General features: G+C 41.9%; 2 protein-coding genes across 2 annotated transcripts; one reads left to right on the top strand and one right to left on the bottom strand.

Annotated features, from left to right (window-relative positions):
* Positions 1-1,715: 1,715 nt before the first annotated feature.
* Positions 1,716-6,108, top strand: LOC111962436 (small EDRK-rich factor 2). Its single transcript, XM_023985522.2, is given in 4 exon segments — positions 1,716-2,264; positions 2,267-2,318; positions 4,988-5,093; positions 5,613-6,108. Coding segments are annotated over 4 exon segments (306 nt in total). The 5' UTR covers positions 1,716-2,189; the 3' UTR covers positions 5,686-6,108.
* Positions 6,109-6,210: 102 nt separating this feature from the next.
* LOC111962435 (ras and EF-hand domain-containing protein-like) lies at positions 6,211-16,226 on the bottom strand. Its single transcript, XM_023985521.2, has 17 exons — positions 15,693-16,226; positions 15,378-15,530; positions 13,150-13,240; positions 9,531-9,626; positions 9,285-9,362; positions 9,075-9,190; positions 8,912-8,980; positions 8,653-8,713; positions 8,467-8,531; positions 8,171-8,363; positions 7,977-8,087; positions 7,714-7,858; positions 7,563-7,644; positions 7,166-7,280; positions 6,788-6,901; positions 6,624-6,700; positions 6,211-6,552 (listed from the first exon to the last, which is right to left on the bottom strand). The coding sequence occupies exons 1-17, from the start codon at positions 16,001-16,003 to the stop codon at positions 6,456-6,458; spliced, it is 1,974 nt and encodes a 657-aa protein (XP_023841289.1). The 5' UTR covers positions 16,004-16,226; the 3' UTR covers positions 6,211-6,455.
* Positions 16,227-16,971: the final 745 nt, after the last annotated feature.

Below are 16,971 nucleotides of genomic sequence, written 5' to 3'. Positions count from 1 at the left end.
GCAGAGGGAGCACCCCCCTATCCACATTGACAGGACCGCAGTAGAGAAGGTGGAAAGCTTCAAGTTCCTCAGCATACACATCACTGACAAACTGAAATGCTCCACCCACACAGGAGGCTGAAGAAATTTGTCTTGGCACCTGAAACTCTCAAACTTTTACAGATGCAAAATTAAGAGCATCCTGTCGGGCTGTATCGCCCAGAACTGCAGGGCTCTCCAGACGCATCACCAGAAGCAAACTACCTGCCCTCCAGGACACCTACAGCACCCGATGTCACAGGAAGGCCAAAAAGACCATCAAGGACAACAACCACCCGAGCCACTGCCTGTTCACCCCGCTATCATCCAGAAGGCGAGGTCAGTACAGGTGCATCAAAGCTGGGACCGAGAGACTGAAAAACAGCTTCCATCTCAAGAACATCTGACTGTTATAGCCATCACAAGCACATTACAGGCTGCTGCCTATGTACATATACTTCAAATAACTGCCCACTTTTAATAAATGGAACACTAGTCACTTTAATAATGTTTAAATATTTCGCATTACTCATCTCATATGTAAATACTGTATTCTATTGTATCTCAGTCTATGCCGCTCTGACATTGCTCGTCCATATATTCCATTCCTTTACTTAGATTTGTGTGTATTGTTGTGAAATTGTTAGATATTACTTGTTAGATATTACTGCACTGTTGGAGTTAGATATTACTGCACTGTTGGAGCTAGAAACAAACAATAAAATTTGATTTGGAATATGGAGGAGAAATGGAAGGAAAAGGGGCAGAGGAGGTTTAAGAGAGATTGAAGAAGAGGGTGAGCTTAAGTCGGTTAAAAATGGCTGGAAAAGGGAGATCGTTTGAGAAAGAAGAATGGTAGAAAGTATAAGCAGAGTGAGCTGAAGACAGAAGGAGAAATGGAAGTGAATGAGGGAGAAGTATTACAGGTGGTAGGTGTGTTGAAGTTCTCAGAGCCGAAACTTGCACCGAGGGTCAGGATAAAGATGAGTCCGTGACAGTAGTTTTTGGGAAAAGTGGACCCTTGCCTTTTGGCTGATCCATTTGTGGTTTCAGGGTGGGTTAAAACAGAGTTGGGTGCTGTGGAATTGGTGAGGGTAACCAGAAGTGGTCTTGTGGTTATTGTTTGTGCTTCTGCTGGTCAGAGTGAGAAGGCACACCGCGTTAAACTAATGGGGGCAAGAAATGTGAATCGTTTTGCTCTCAAGAAAAGGGTGCCATTGAAAGGAGTGATTACTGTCGTAGCAGTAAATGTAAAAGTTGACCAACTGAATAGTTGTGATGCTCGATGTTTGGTGCAACGCAGACAGGGTGGCATGAGTGGTGAAACAGAAGTCATTGTCTGTTCTTTTGAGTTTTGATGTTGATTCTTTGCCCGACAAAGTGATGTTAGGATATATAAGTTATCATGTACGAGCTTTTGTGCCGAATACATTACCTTGTGACAGGTGTCAAGCTTATTGGCATGTGGCAGCAGTGTGTAGGAGGGAGGTTCCTAGGTGTGAGAAGTTTTGCAGAAGAGCATGAGACAAAGGAATGTTTAACATTGGGGAAAGTAGTGGTATATGTTAATTGTAAGGGTGCCCATGGGGCTGGGGATCAGAAATGTCCCGTGTGAGAGGCAGGTTGAGGTTTCCATGGTTTGTGCAGAAGTTGTCATATGCTGAGGTATTGAAGAAAGTAGAGGAAGATGGGTCAAGGGGGAGGGATCCTGAGAGGAGTGGCGTGTAGTAGATCTGTACCAGTACAGAGGGATCGGTCAACAAGTGATATATGGTTCAGTAAGATTGGATTTTTAGCATTCATAGCAATGGTTATCAACTGTACTGCAGGGATGGAATGTAAAGTCGCAGAAAATGTAGTTTGTGGTAGCAGCTGCAGAGTTATTTGGGTGTGCGAGACTTGACATCAGAAGAGTTACATGGTGTGTTAAGTGGTAGTGTCCCATCCTTTCAAGTTGTTGACCTGAGGTAGTACTAAATATATTTAAATAGTGGAGCAGGGTGGTGTTATTTTTTTGTGAGTATATTGTTAGATGGTAGGGTATTTGTTCATATATATTTTTTAAGCAAAGTATAAGGGAGTTGTACTCCAGTTTAGTAGGTGGCAGTAATGAAACATTTATTGGATGCCAACCGCCGATAAACCTCTTCGAAGAAGTAGCTACTCTCGCGATGTCTCGTATCAACCCGTTCAATTGCCGTGACGCACATCAAATATTGTCGGTGCACAGCTGCCAGGCTTGGTTGATTGGCACCCTTCTCCACACCGTCAGCTAGAAACCATAAACAACAAAATGACAAGTGAGTATATCCGATGAATATTATATTTTTTAACGATTATGTGTTACTTGGCTTACGTTGTGTTTGTTTGCAGTTTGGCTAGCTAGCTACGCATCTCACTTTTTCTTGGCCTGTCAAGCAATGCCATCAGACAACGTGGCTAACTAGCTATGTTTGAAATGTTTAAGTCATGGTTTTTAACATGGTTTACACCATACACGATTTTTTAAAACCATTAATAGCATGAAATGTAGCTATCCTTTTACCATTTATTACCTGATAAAAGCTCTGATTTTGTGGTTATAATGTGAAACGTTCCAACAGTTTTTGGAACAGATTCCTATGTAAATAACAAGGTTGCCAAAGTTATATAGCGGCAAAGTTGTATAGCGGCAGACTAAGATGCCGGGTAGGGAGTGGGCTAATTAATTTCACACGTTTTTTCCGAAAAAAGTCTGTCCTCACTGGTAGCCTATGGACAAACCATTAAGAATAAGCTACGTGGTGAGTTGATGCCTATTCGGCAGTTAGTTGGGTGAATTGATCATGCTACTTTGTATGCGTTGTTGGCAACCTTGTACTTTACGTTTTTGGAACCGATTCTTGTTGGAACGTTCCACAGATTTTACCCACCCCTGATGTGTAGGTAACAAGCTAACGTTAGCATGCTAACTACACATACTGTAGAATATTTATACAAATATTTGGTCGTTAGCTGCCTAGTAAGTTAAACCCTTCCTCAAGTGCCAAGCACAACAACAAACCTGTATTTATATTAACTATTAGGTCAGCTACCAAACTGTCAACGTACATAGTTGTAGTAGGGACTAGCTGGCCACTAAGAAATACATGTACATGCTGTCTAGACTAGGCACGCGCCTGTCCGCATGTTGATTTTGTACATCCATACCAGCCGCGATCTAGACATGCAGGTTGAAATATCAAAACGAACTCTGAACCAACTATATTCGTTTGGGGACAAATCGAAACATTCAGCTAGCTTGCTGTTGCATTGCGTTATTTTACCTGAAAAGCACAAGGTCATTTTCCTGGATCTTTGGGTCACACAATCATGTTCTCTACTCCTACATTCAATCCAGATATAATGGATAACTAAGTTTCTACTACCTGTATGAATGTTCCATGTATTTTGAACTGTTACCAGATTAATATGTAAATTATTTGGTTAAGAGTTTTGATATTTCAACCAGCATGTCCTGATTTGCTTCTGGTGTGGATGGACAAAATAAACATGCGCATGCTGGGTGTAGTGTGCATGTAATGCTTTGAGTTGAGTAAACTCATCAGTATACATGTATATACACCTTAGCCAAATGCATTTAAACTCAGTTTCACAATTCCTGACTAAAAATCCTTGTCTTAAGTCAGTTAGGATCACCACTGTATTTTAAGAATGTGGAATGTCAGAATAAGTGATTTATTTCAGCTTTTATTTCTTTCAACACATTCCCAGTGGGTCAGAAGTTTACACACTCAATTAGTATTTGGTAGTATTGCCTTTAAATTAACTTGGGTCAAACGTTGCAGGTAGCCTTTCACAAGCTTCGCACAATAAGTTGGGTGAATTGTCCCATTCCTCCTGACAGAGCTCGTGTAACTGAGTCAGATTTGTAGGCCTCCTTGCTCGCACATGCTTTTTCAGTTCTGCCCACAAATTTCCAATAGGATTGAGGTCAGGGCTTTGTGATGGCCACTGCAATACCTTGACTGTTGCCACAACTTTGGAAGTATGCTTGGGGTCATTGTCCATTTGGAAGACCCATTTGCAACCAAGCTTTAACTTCCTGACTTGATGTTGCTTCAATATATTCACAATTTTCTTCATGATTCCATCTATATTGTCTAGTGCACCAGTCTCTCCTGCAGCAAATTACCCCCACATGCTTCACGGTCGGGATGGTGTTCTTCAGCTTGCAAGCATCCCTTCTCCCTCCAAATACAACGATGGTCATTAGGGCCAAACAGTTCTATTTGTTTCATCAGACCAGAGGACATTTCTCCCCCCATGTGTAGTTGCAGTCTGGCTTTTTTATGGTGGTTTTGGAGCCGTGGCTTCATCCTTGCTGAGCGACCTTTCAGGTTGTCGATTAGGACTCGTTTTACTGTGGATAGACACTTTTGTACCTGTTTCCTCCAGCATCTTCACAAGGTCCTTTGCTGTTCTGGGATTGATTTCCACTTTTCACACCAAAGTACGTTCATCTCTTGGAGACAGAACACGTCTCCTTCCTGAGCTGTCCCATGGTGTTAGTACAGATGAACCTGGTACCTTCAAGCGTTTGGAAATTGCTCCCAAGGATGAACCAGACTTGTGGAGGTCTACGATTTTCTTGGCTGATTTCTTTTGATTTTCCCATGTCAAGCAAAGAGGCACTGAGTTAAGGTAGCCCTTGAAATACCTCCAATTGACGCCTATCAGAAGCTTTTAAAGCCATGACATTGTTTTCTGGAATTTTCCAAGCTGTTTAAAGGCACAGTCAACTTAGTGTATGTAGACTTCTGACCCACTGGAATTGTGATGTTGGAAAAAGTATATGTCCTGACTTTCCAAAACTCGTTTTACAACCACTCCACAAATTTCTTGTTAAGGACTCCGACCTAAGTGTATGTAAACTTCTGACTTCAATTGTAGCTAGCTGTGTAATCACTACTCAAATTGATTTTCTCAGGGGGAAATCAGCGTGACCTTGCTCGTGCTAAAAATGCCAAAAAGCAAGGGAATGACAAGGGAAAGAAGGCAGATGATGGCATGTCTGCAGCTGCAAGGAAGCTTCGGTAAGTCGTGCGCAATGAACAGTCAATTCTAACTAGTTTGGGCTATTAGGACATTTTCCTGGTATAGTAAGGAGTTGTCCACAATTAAGACAAGCCTGAGACCAGACCTTGAATTGTCGGGCAGAAGCTAACGTTTGCATCAGGAAAGTTCAACCTTTACAAGCGAGAATGCTGAATAAAATCACTACCGGTTGTCTGTGCGGATGGTCCTTCTACAGGTAGGAATGTATAATTATCAACTTTTCAAAGCGCTGGTAGTGCATTGATGTATCACCTGAAGCATGTGCACTAGACACATGCATACATGGTTCTGCTCAGGTGATATTCAACACACTACTTACTAGTGCTTTGAAAAGTTAATGTAATATTTTCCGGTGGATATCTCATTCATATCTGCAAAAGGACAAACTGCATGGACAACCAGTGAAGTACTTTAAAATTGTCTTGTAGAGCTTGGACATTTTCCAAACATGCATGACACCTTCAGTTCAGTCTGACCACTCATTTTGTCTTCCTTAGGGATGCAGAGATAATGCAACAGAAGCAGAAAAAAGCCAGTGACCCTAAGCTGAGTGACGAGAAAGCCAAATAGCAGCAGGATTCTAATATCAAGATGTTACCTATTGATTAGTTGTTTTTTTGTCCCATGCTCTGGGGTACAAAACCAGTTTGTAATTTGTGGTGGAGGTTGTACTGTAGTTTGAGAAATGAATGGTTTTGAATGACTAATGCTTAAGCCTACTTAAAGGTCTAATGTTTAATCAGTATTTACAATGTAAACAGGAATTTCAAACTCAGAATTATAAAACAATCCTGTATTTTTGTATTCCCTCCTAGATTTTAAATAATGCAACTATTGGTTTTGTTTTCTTACTTTTTATATTAAGGATGGGCATATACAGTGCTGATGAAATAAACAAATGAATGGATTCAATCTGTGGTACTTATCTAACAAATTATAATTTACACCTGTACAGAAACTTTAATCAATAAAATACAATTAGCAAACGTAAAATGTGATCATGTTTAACCACAGCAGTCTCTTGCCTGAGCTAAAACTGAACTGTTTTTCAATATGAATGCAGTCAATTCCTGAGAGATGTACAACAGTCCCATTCTAAATACATTCATTAAACATCTCTGGAGATCTACATGCTCCAGACCAGTTATGTGCAATGTTCAGGAGAGTCCAGAACTAATACATTTATCAGGAGTTGACTATTTAAAATATGAATTGGACATGCATTAATACATTTAGCTAACTTTACAGTCACCTCTGTTATACATATTTAGCTGTGGTGCTAAAATAGAGCCCATAGTCTCCAGTCAGATGCATTTCCCTCTGGTGATGAGTCTCCATGGTTATAATCTGCAGCAGTTAGCTTTCTTTGGACCACTTAAACTCAACTTCACCTGTGATTCCGATTGCCGTCTCAGTTTCACATTTTTCTTAACTTCTCTGTTGGGGGGGGAAAGTTCTTAGTTATAGTTTGGTATTCATTGTAGGGAAGGGGGTTTTACAATTCTTACCTTGCCAGGTGAAGTACTGCCTCCACTACATTAGTTCCAGCTTTGGCACTAGTTTCACAGAACAGGGCATTGTATGTCTGAAACATATGGTAATATTGTGATTAATATTTAGTTGATAGACCCATGAACATCTTGTTATTTTGACAGGTAAAAATAGGTTGTACTCTAGCCAGCCTTTCCCCGTCGACAGTGCTGACACAGCTTCCCTCCGGTCGATCTTCCCGCAGGTCCACTTTGTTCCCAATCACACACATTGGGAGTTGCTCATCCCTAGATTCCTGGGATAACAAGGGCAGTTCGTTCTTTAAGTTCCTGATTTATGGATGCTGATAGCTGTGTTAAAGCCCAAAGTTGTCATACCTGTGGTATACGGTCTGATTTACCACGGCTTTCCGCCAAAATCAGGAGCCAAATACTGCTAAGACCATTATGGCCTCAATATAGTAACTCATAAAATGCATTCTGCCTATAACACAGCCGTTTAGTAATTATTTTGGAATCCCATTCCATGGACCATTAAACCCCTCAACTGTGAATGGTACCTGAATCTCTCCCATCCACTCTCTGACATTAAGGAAGCTGCTCTCAGAAGTGACATCATACAGCAGTAAGACTCCATGGGCTTTACGGAAGTAAGACCTGGCAATACTGCGGAACCTACAGGAACAGGGAAATCCCATTTTGCTATTGACATTACATGATCTTTTGGAATCTGTGCAGCACTTCAGATTAACAGCCACATCCACCAAGGACACATTATGGGACCACACCTTTAAGGCTTTTAGTATGTCAATGCAGAAGCCACAGCAAGAGGCATTTATTTTTTGCTTGGCAGCTCAACTAAATGGTATGACTTAAATCAGTTCAGCATTTGTTTAATTAGAGCAACACCATAAGGACTGTAACCAAGGCTTTTAGAATGTAAATGTACACACATACCTCTCTTGTCCTGCAGTATCCCATATCTGGAGGTTAGTTTTTTCTCCATCTACCAACATCTTCTTGATTTGGAAATCAACTCCTAAGAACAACATTATGTAAGGGAAATGCACTTTCTGCATTAATTATTACACTACAAAACTGTACTTACCCAAAGTCGTCTGAATATCTCCCCTGAACTCATTGAGACTCAACCTCAATAGAAAGCTTGACTTCCCTGATCCTGCATCTCCTGCCAAAACTAACCGGTACATGGGAGCAGGGCCACCAGTGTCAACCATGTCTGCTTCGGTTGGCTGAGGACCAAGTAGCATCACATAGTTATGAATAATACAGATATGCGAGCAGCATATGCCAATTCCACATAAGTCTCCCAATACAAATGTCTTACGGAATCTCAGCTCATTGCCTTACCTTTATGGGGAAAGCAGACAAGCGTCTCCGGATGGACGAAGCAATAGCGAGAGCTTTTCTGGGAGATACAGACAGTGTTGACCGACTTACTTCTGATTTCACATCTGATATCTGGTGCAGAAATAGGTAAATTCATGTATTAGCATGTGACACGTACTAATAAAAATAGTTGGTCAAACCTTTGTTACCCTTACCTCAATGTCTGAGGGCACATATGAATAACTGTGGTGTACGGTTTCTGTCGAGACATCACTGTCAGACTCGCTGCCTGAGCTTTCAGCGTCCATAGGCAGGGACACACCACTGTCCAGGTATCTATCAGCCCAGCTGGCTACATGGGAGTAGGTCCTTTTACTTGAGTCCACAGCCGTGTTCTCTCCCCCTGAACTGGACCAAAAATAGTAATGAAAAAATAAACATAAGTTAAGTGGTCAATTCACATCAATCAATAGGTCCAGATTTCTAGGATAACAATATATAGTATGTGTACTTTATAAGTGTGCTTTGTCGAACTGGCTTCATTCTTCGAGCTGCGATTTCATTGTCGGGGGATAGCTGTGGGGAGATTTGTAACACTTTTGTAAACAAATAAACTAAAGCAGTGTAGAGAAGCCTTATAAAAGTAAATATAAGGGGAAATGTGAGTCTACCTTCAGTGAAAACAACCAAGACTTACCCTCTTACTTGATGCAGAGTGCAAGTCATCATTGCTGTCATACAGCTTTTTGTTCATGACCCTAATAGGAAGGAGTCAATGTGGAGAACATGTCATATGCTTTACTAATCTTTTAGCCTGTCACCTTCCATTAACAATGAGCATAAGGTGTGCACTGCACGGATGTGCATGCATGACTCAAAGCCATGCTTGACTTATACAACACAAACAATCGTCATGAAAGGGCATACTAACCAACAATCGGATCAGACAGACTTACTGGAGTATTTCAGTGTGACTGGAGTAGGACTGGTATTCTATAACCATCTTTTTCAGGTCATCACTTTCTCTGTGAAAACAAATTGACAAATGCAACATTTGTGCCCTGTAATCAACAGAGTTGGACATGATCCATTTGACCTGAGAATGAAGTCTGATCTCACCTCTCATGTTGAAGTTTCTGGTCTGCATACATGTTCTTCAGCTTGTCCATCTCTACCTGCAGAATGGAGATGTTTGTCTGAGCTTTGACGAGAGAAGTCCGTAACTGCTCATTTTCCTGAGGAGAGCATGCAGAACATTACTGGAAAGTGTACAAGAAATAATGTCAATGAACTCAAGATAGTTGTCCGTCTTCAATTGATCCAACGTACCAGAGTCACTTCACATATTTTATGGTGTAGTTTGTCAACATCCTGCCTGGAATTGTTGAGTTCAGATTCATCTTGGCACTAAAATGAAAATGTTTCCATTTATTTCACATGAATCATAAATGTGATTATGCATCACCTGAAATCACATTCACACTTAACACTACCTGAAACTAGGTAAATAGAGAACTGTAAAAGGATAAAATTGGAAAAGATCAAAAAACCTGTTTCAAAAGAAATGACACCTACTTTCAACAACCTGTCCACAGCAGTATGTAGATCTGCCACTTCATTATCATGCCTTCTCTGAAGTGTATCCATGACGCCCTCCATTTTCTTATGCTCCTACAGACATGAAACCCAAGGAGAGAACTTTACTCATTGGCTCTGGACAACAAAAAAGGGGGCTTTCACAAAACTATAGAGGGGCTTTTGTAAGAGTATGAGCTTGCTGTTCTCCCTCTAAAAGTTACTTCCTCTACCACATGAGGATAAACACCTGTGCAGAGGCAAAGAGGAATGCTGCAGAAAGGAGTGTCCCTGGCCTAGCCCCACTCTTGAAATCAAGTTTAGTCTTTATTTCCAACAACTATACATTCAGAAAGTATTGAGACCCCTTGACTTTTTCCACATTTTGTTGTGTTACAGCCTTAATCTAAAATGGATGAATGTTTTTCCCCCCCCCTTCAAGCTACACACAACACCCATAGTGACAAAGCAAACATTTAAGAGGAGTAAAACAGTGAGCTGACGTTCCTTTTTTATGTATGCATCGTAGTCAGGCCCACATTTTAGCCATGCAGGTCCCATTTTGGACGTGCGTAAAACCGTGTCCAGGATGGCGGCTACGTGTTCATGCCCATCATGAAACGAAAGAGATGAGAACCTTGGTGAATACCGTTGAGCCTCGTATTTAGAAGTGACTTGTAAAAATGGCTTGTTTCCCATTTCATATGTTCAAAACACAAGCCCTCCCTTAGGCATACTATAATGAAGGCTGGTTCAACAGCAATGCCTGTCTTAATTATATTACATTTGTTTTAATTTAATTCTATTACAAACAATATTATTCAAATTTACCTTCCTGGTTCTATGGTTAAAACATCTGTGGAGTGCATGCTATTTAACTTCTGGAGATGTGTGAATGCGATCTGAAAGATGGTTCCGATTATGTTCATAAAACAGGTCTAGGTGGGAGCAGTATAAGTCAGGGGACATTCTCCCTTTTGCTTTAGTGCAATTGGAAAGTATTCAGACCCATTTACTTTTACATAGTTACATTACAGCGTTATTCTAAAATAGATTAAATCGTTTTCCCATCAAGCTACACAATGCCCCATAATGACAAAGCAAAAACAGATGTAGGCATTTTTGCAAATTGATTAAAAAGACCCTTCACTCAGTACTTTGTTGAAGCACCGTTGACAGCCTTGAGACTTTTTGGGTATGATGCTACAAGCTTGGCACACCTGTATTTGGGGAGTTTCTCCCATTCTTCTCTGCAGATCGTCTCAAGCTGTCAGTTTGGATGGGGAGCGTCGCTGCACAGCTATTTTCAGGTCTCTCCAGAGATGTTCGATTGGGTTCAAGTCCGGGCTCTGGCTGGGCCACTCAAGGACATTCAGACACGTGTCCCAAAGCCACTTCTGTTGTGTCTTGGCTGTGTGCTTAGGGTCGTTGTCCTGTTGAAGGTGAACCTATACCCCAGTTTGAAGTTATCCTTCATGCTCCGTTCATTTTTCCCCTCGATCCTGACGATACTCCCAGTTCCTACCGCTGAAAAAACATCCCCACAGCATGATGCTGCCACCACGCTTCACTGTAGGGATGTTCCAGGTTTCCTCCAAAAAGTTCAATCTTGGTTTCATCAGACCACAGAATCTTGTTTCTCATGGTCGTAGAGTCCTTTAGTTAACTTTTGGCAAACTCCAAGAAGGCTGTCATGTGCCTTTTACTGAGGAGTGGCTTCCGTCTGGCCACTGTACCATAAAGGCCTGATTGGTGGAGTGCTGCAGAGATGGTTGTCCTTCTGGAATGTTCTCCCATCTCCACAAAGGAACTCTAGAGCTCTGTCAAGAGTGACCATCGGGTTCTTGGTCACCTCCCTGACCAAGGCCCTTCTCCCCAGATTGCTCAGTTTGGCCTGATGGCCAGCTCAAGGAAGAGTGTTGGTGGTTCCAAACTTCCATTTAAGAATGGATGGCCACTGTGTTCTTGGGGACCTTCAATGTTTCAGAAATGTGTTGGTACCCTTCCCCAAATCTGTGCCGACACAATCCTGTCTCGAAGCTCCACGGACAATTCCTTCGACCTCATGGCTTGGTTTTTGCTCAGATATGCACCGTCAGCTGTGGGACCTTATATAGACAGTTGTGTGCCTTTCCAAATCATGTCCAATCAAATTGTAGAAACATCTCAAGGATGATCAATGAAAACAGGATGCACCTGAGCTCAATTTCAAGTCTCATAGTAAAGGGTCTGATTACTTATGTAAATAAAAGTATCCGTTTTTAATTTCATACATTTGCTAAAATTTCAAAAACCTGTTTGCGCTTTGTCATTATGGGATAGTGTGTGTAAATTGAGGATTGTTTAAAATTTAATCCATTTTAGAATGAGGCTGCAACATAACAAAATGTGGAAATAGTCATGGGGCCTGAATACCTTCCAAATGCACTGTATATACAAGAGGACACCACTTCAAATTAGTGGATTCGGCTATTTCAGCCACACCCTTTGCTGACAGGTGTATAAAAATCGAGCACAAAGCCATGCAATCTCCATAGACAAACATTGGCAGGAGAATGGCCTTATTGAAGAGCTCAGTGACTTTCATTGTGGCACCGTCATAGGATTGCTGCCTTTCCAAAAAGTCAGTTCATCAAATTTTGCCCTGCTAGAGCTGCCCCTTAGGCCCCTTAGTTCCAGTGAAGGGAAATCTTAATGCTACAGCCTACAATGACATTCTAGATGATTCTGTGCTTCCAACTTTGTGGCAACAGCTTGGGGAAGGCCCTTTACTGTTTCAGCATGACAATGCCCCTGTGCACAAAGTGAGGTCCATACAGAAACAGTTTGTCGATCTGTGTGGAACAACTTGACTGGCCTGCACAGAGCCCTGACCTCAATCACATCGAACACCTTTGGGATGAATTGTAACGCCAACTGTGAGCCAGGTCTAATCGCCCAACATCAGTGCCTCACTAATGCTCTTGTGGATGAATGGAAGCAACTCCCCGCAGCAATGTGCCAACATCTAGTGTTAAGTCTTCTCAAGAGTGGAGGCTGTTACAGCAGCAAACGGGGGGGGACAAACTCCATATTAATGCCCATGACTTTGGAATGAGATGTTCGACGAGCACGTGTCCACAAATTTTTGGTCATGTAGTGTACCATATGCCCCATTATAACCTGTGTGGTTTGAGCCCTGAATTCTGATTGGCTGAAAGCCATGGTATATCAGACCGTATACCACAGGTATGACAAAACATTTAGTTTTACTGCTCTAATTACGTTGGTAACCAGTTTATAGTCGCAATAAAGCGACTCTCGGGGTTTGTGGTATATGGTGAATATGGCAAAGGGCTGTGTCCAGGCACTCCACATTGCGTCATGCGTAAGAACAGCCCTTAGCCATGGTATATTGGCCATATACCACACCACCTCAGGCCTTATTGCTTAAATATCAACCCCATTTAATTTTCTCATTCTTTATACATTTTCGAAGGTATGTTTCAATGCTTTCTTAATGACTCAGCTCAAGTTATTTGCTTGCCATGTTTGTTTTTACAGTTTTACAGAGTGAATTAAATGTTTAATTTCTAACACTGTACTATGCTGACAGCTCAGTCCTCAGAATGTCACTTACCTCTTCTCTCACCCTGTCCACTACACGGGAAAGCTGCTGCTGCATGTCCTCCTCCAGCTCTGTCAACTGACTTGTGTTGAGGTCTTCTGTTCTGTCGGCACACAGAGATACATACCATTTACATGTCTGCCCTGGATGCCGTCAAGTGCAATACAACTGCCCAAATACTAGTTCAGCAAAAGGGACGAGTCAGAAAATTTGGTTTGCAAGGCTTCAAAAACAGCAACACAGCACATAGACGTAGACCTTTTGGTTCCAATCATATCTGGTCCATTTGTATCAATTGCCCATGTGTTTTCATCTAGTAGTCTACTATGAGTGGGCAGGACTCACTACTCAGTTAAATGTGTTCTGTCATGATCAGGTGACAAAACTTGGTCCAGCCAGTCATTAGTCAGCACATATCAAAGCTGCAGGCTAAGGTTAAATCTAGACTTGGTTTCCTCTATTGTAAATCACTCCTCTTTCACCTCAGCTGCCAAACTAACCCCGATTCTGATGACCATCCTACCAATGCTAGATTAAGGAGACGTAGTTTATAGATCGGCAGGTAAGGGTGCTCTCAAGCGGCTAGATCTTCTTTACCATTCAGCCATCAGATTTGCCAACATTGGTGGGCTCTCGAGTGGTGCAGCAGTCTAAGGCACTGCATCTCAGTGCTTGAGGTGCCACTACAGACCCTGGTTCGATTCCAGGCTATCACAACCGGACGTGATTGGGAGTCCCATAGGGCGGAGCACAATTGGCCCAGCGTCGTCCGGGTCAGACCGTCATTGTATATAAGAATTTGTCCTTTATTTAACTAAGCAAGTCAGTTAAGAACAAATTCTTATTTACAACGACGGCCTAGGAACAGTGGGTTAACTGCCTTATTTAGGGGCATAACAGATTTTTACCTTGTCAGCTCAAGGGGTCGATCCAGCAACCTTTCGGTTACTGGCCCAACGCTCTAACCACTAGGCTACCTGCTGCCTTTACCAACTTGCTTAGTTAAAAATATAAAATAGGACACTATACGCCTAGGTAAACTGGTCATCTCTGTATACCCGTCACAAGACCCACTGGTTGATGCTTATTTATAAAACCCTCTTAGGCCTCACTCCCCCCTATCCGAGATATCTACTGCAGCCAGTCACATTCTGTTAAAGGTCTCCAACACACACATCCCTGGGTCGCTTCTCTTCAGTTTGCTGCAAGGAACACAAACTGGACAGTTCTCAATCTCTTCATTCATAGACTCAATCATGAACACTCTTACTGACAGTTGTGGCTGCGTCACGATGTATTGTTGTCTCTACCTTCTTGCCCTTTGTGCTGTTGTCTGTGCCCAATGTTTGTACCATGTTTTGTGCTGCTACCATGTGCTGCTATCATGTTGTTACATCTGTTGCTGCCATGCTGTTGTCGTTTTAAGTCTCTCTTTATGTAATGTCTCATCGTGATGTGTGTTTTGTCCTATATTTTTAATCCCCAGCCCCCGCAGGAGGCCTTTCGCCTTTTGGTAGGCCGTCATTGTAGATAAGAATTTGTTCTTAACTGACTTGACTAGTTAAATAAAGGATCAATTAAATAAATGAGACCACAGGTGCACAAGACTGAGCTCTGCATAGTTTAAGATTTAAGGAATGGCAAAATGATTAGTAAACATCTATTTGTCAGAATTTGGGGTTTTACAGGCACATTCATTTGCATAAGTGAAGGGGATAGGCCTGAATGGAAATATATAAAGGGACAACTCAGTTTACAAGGAGATAACGGAGATCAGGCAGAGCAACTCATTTAAGATGTCCTACCTACTTGAGAAATGGCAGCTGGGGTGAAATGCAGCCTCTGAACTGCAAAACCAACCTTACCCCCATCTATGGTTATAATTCAGTAGTTGGACACACAATTGTGTGTGATGATGATCACCTTACTGTGGGATGCATAGGTTACTGGCACAATCAATACTCACATTTGTAAAAGTAAACTGATTAAGAGCATAGGCATGGTGTTGATTGGATCATTGTTGCATGATATCCCATAACATGAACATTAGATATGTGTATCCAGTCACACAGATAAATGACCGAATTAACTAAAAATGTAACATTCCTTCGGAACCCAATTCGAGCGAGAAGATAACATATTCAGGTAATACATTTGGTAGATTATTTCTCAGTATTGGGTTTTCCTGCCACCCCTTGTGGAATCGGACACAAGTTATGCTGCTATGACTGAATCTCTACCTTCTGAAACTGGTTTCCATCTGCTCACGCTCAAGTCTGCGTTCTTTGCTCTCACTGACAAGAGCATCGACAAGTCCCTCATATTGTTGCAACAAGAGAGGTTCTGAGGTGGAGTAAATGGCTTGGTACAGCTCAGCCAATTGATCACACAGTCTGAAATAGAAGAAATAGACTATGGACAACAGTAATTTCTAAATTGTATATATTTAGACAAATCTGGGGGATGAACGAATATCTACATAGTGCATGCAGTCTACTAGAACAGGTCCAAATTTGTCAAACTACTCACACCAACCAACCACCAGAAAGACTTACCTTCCTGAGAGGAGACCTGTTGCATCGTCAATCCTGGTCTGGAACTCGTCCCAAGGACTCCATTGACTTTGAGGAGAAGCCCCAAAAGAGGCTAAATCCAACGTTTCTGAAACCTCTTGAAACCGAGAGGAGAACTTGCTGTAATTGATACATCCATCTGCACTAACACCGAATTTGTTGAATAAAGTTTTGATTTCGTCGTCAGGCACATTGAGTTCTCGACAAACAACCGTAAAGTCTTCGTATTCAATCACACCAGACCTGTTAATGTCACACGCTGAAAACAGTCTCTCGAGGCTGGGTCTGTCCATGGCTCCGTATTTCGAGTTTAAAAGTTACAAGGGAAATAATACCTTGTGTAAAATAAGATCGATAGGCTAGCAACAGCTTGGACCATTTGATCCCCACCTTCATTTGTGTAACCTTATCCAGCACCAGCGGTCAAAATGTTCGCCCAGACACTAGCCAGAGTTGAGAAGTGGAGGTGGTAGTACTTTCCCCACGCTAATTATGAACTCTATTCACTGCCATACAATCAAAAGGCCACTGATTGGCTCAGCTGGCCCGAAATGGCCGAGACTGCACATGCGTACCACACTTGTGTTGCATTCATGACCAAGTGGGAAGTTACCATATACGACTGAGGAAATTACACGTAAACGCCCTCCGACCTGGTAATTACTAGTAGGAAACTCGTCTATGAAGAAATTTAACATTTTATACAACGGGTGGGTCTAATCCTGAATGACGATAGGTAAAAACCGCATTCCAGCCGGTGTCTATTCCACAGGTTACCACCGACTAAATCTATGACGTTAAAATGCCTATTTACTCTGTTCCATCTGACTGCGCAATCCACTGTCTCATCAGCCCAGCCAGGCAATTTATAAACTTGACCTCCTCTATCAAAAGCATCTAGACATTATCTCACATTTCTTTTTAGACTAACATTTAGTTCTCAACAGCGAGATTTGTATAAACGTTGCTGTCTGTCTCTCCGACATTTGCAACATTGTTTCAATATTCAAATTCGATCTCCAGCTGCCTCATAGTAATGCATGTGTCGGGACAAGACAGGCAGGCAGGGTTTCTCAGCCAGTCAAAATCATGAATCAGTTGGCATCATTTTTATGGATATATACAAAGAAATGTCAATTGAAAAAAGCTAAAACAAAATGACAGATAGTTTGCAGTCTTTCCAGCTTCAGTTTGAAGTTATTGTGTTAGCTGTGTTGTTGGCTAGCTCCTCTGAACAACAGTGTCATGACGAGTGAGCACA

This window comes from Salvelinus sp. IW2-2015, linkage group LG4q.1:29, assembly GCF_002910315.2.
Source record: "Salvelinus sp. IW2-2015 linkage group LG4q.1:29, ASM291031v2, whole genome shotgun sequence".
In the NCBI taxonomy this organism is placed as follows: domain Eukaryota; kingdom Metazoa; phylum Chordata; class Actinopteri; order Salmoniformes; family Salmonidae; genus Salvelinus; species Salvelinus sp. IW2-2015.
The sequence above is the reverse complement of the archived record's forward strand: the minus strand, read 5'-3'. Positions and strand labels throughout refer to the sequence as shown.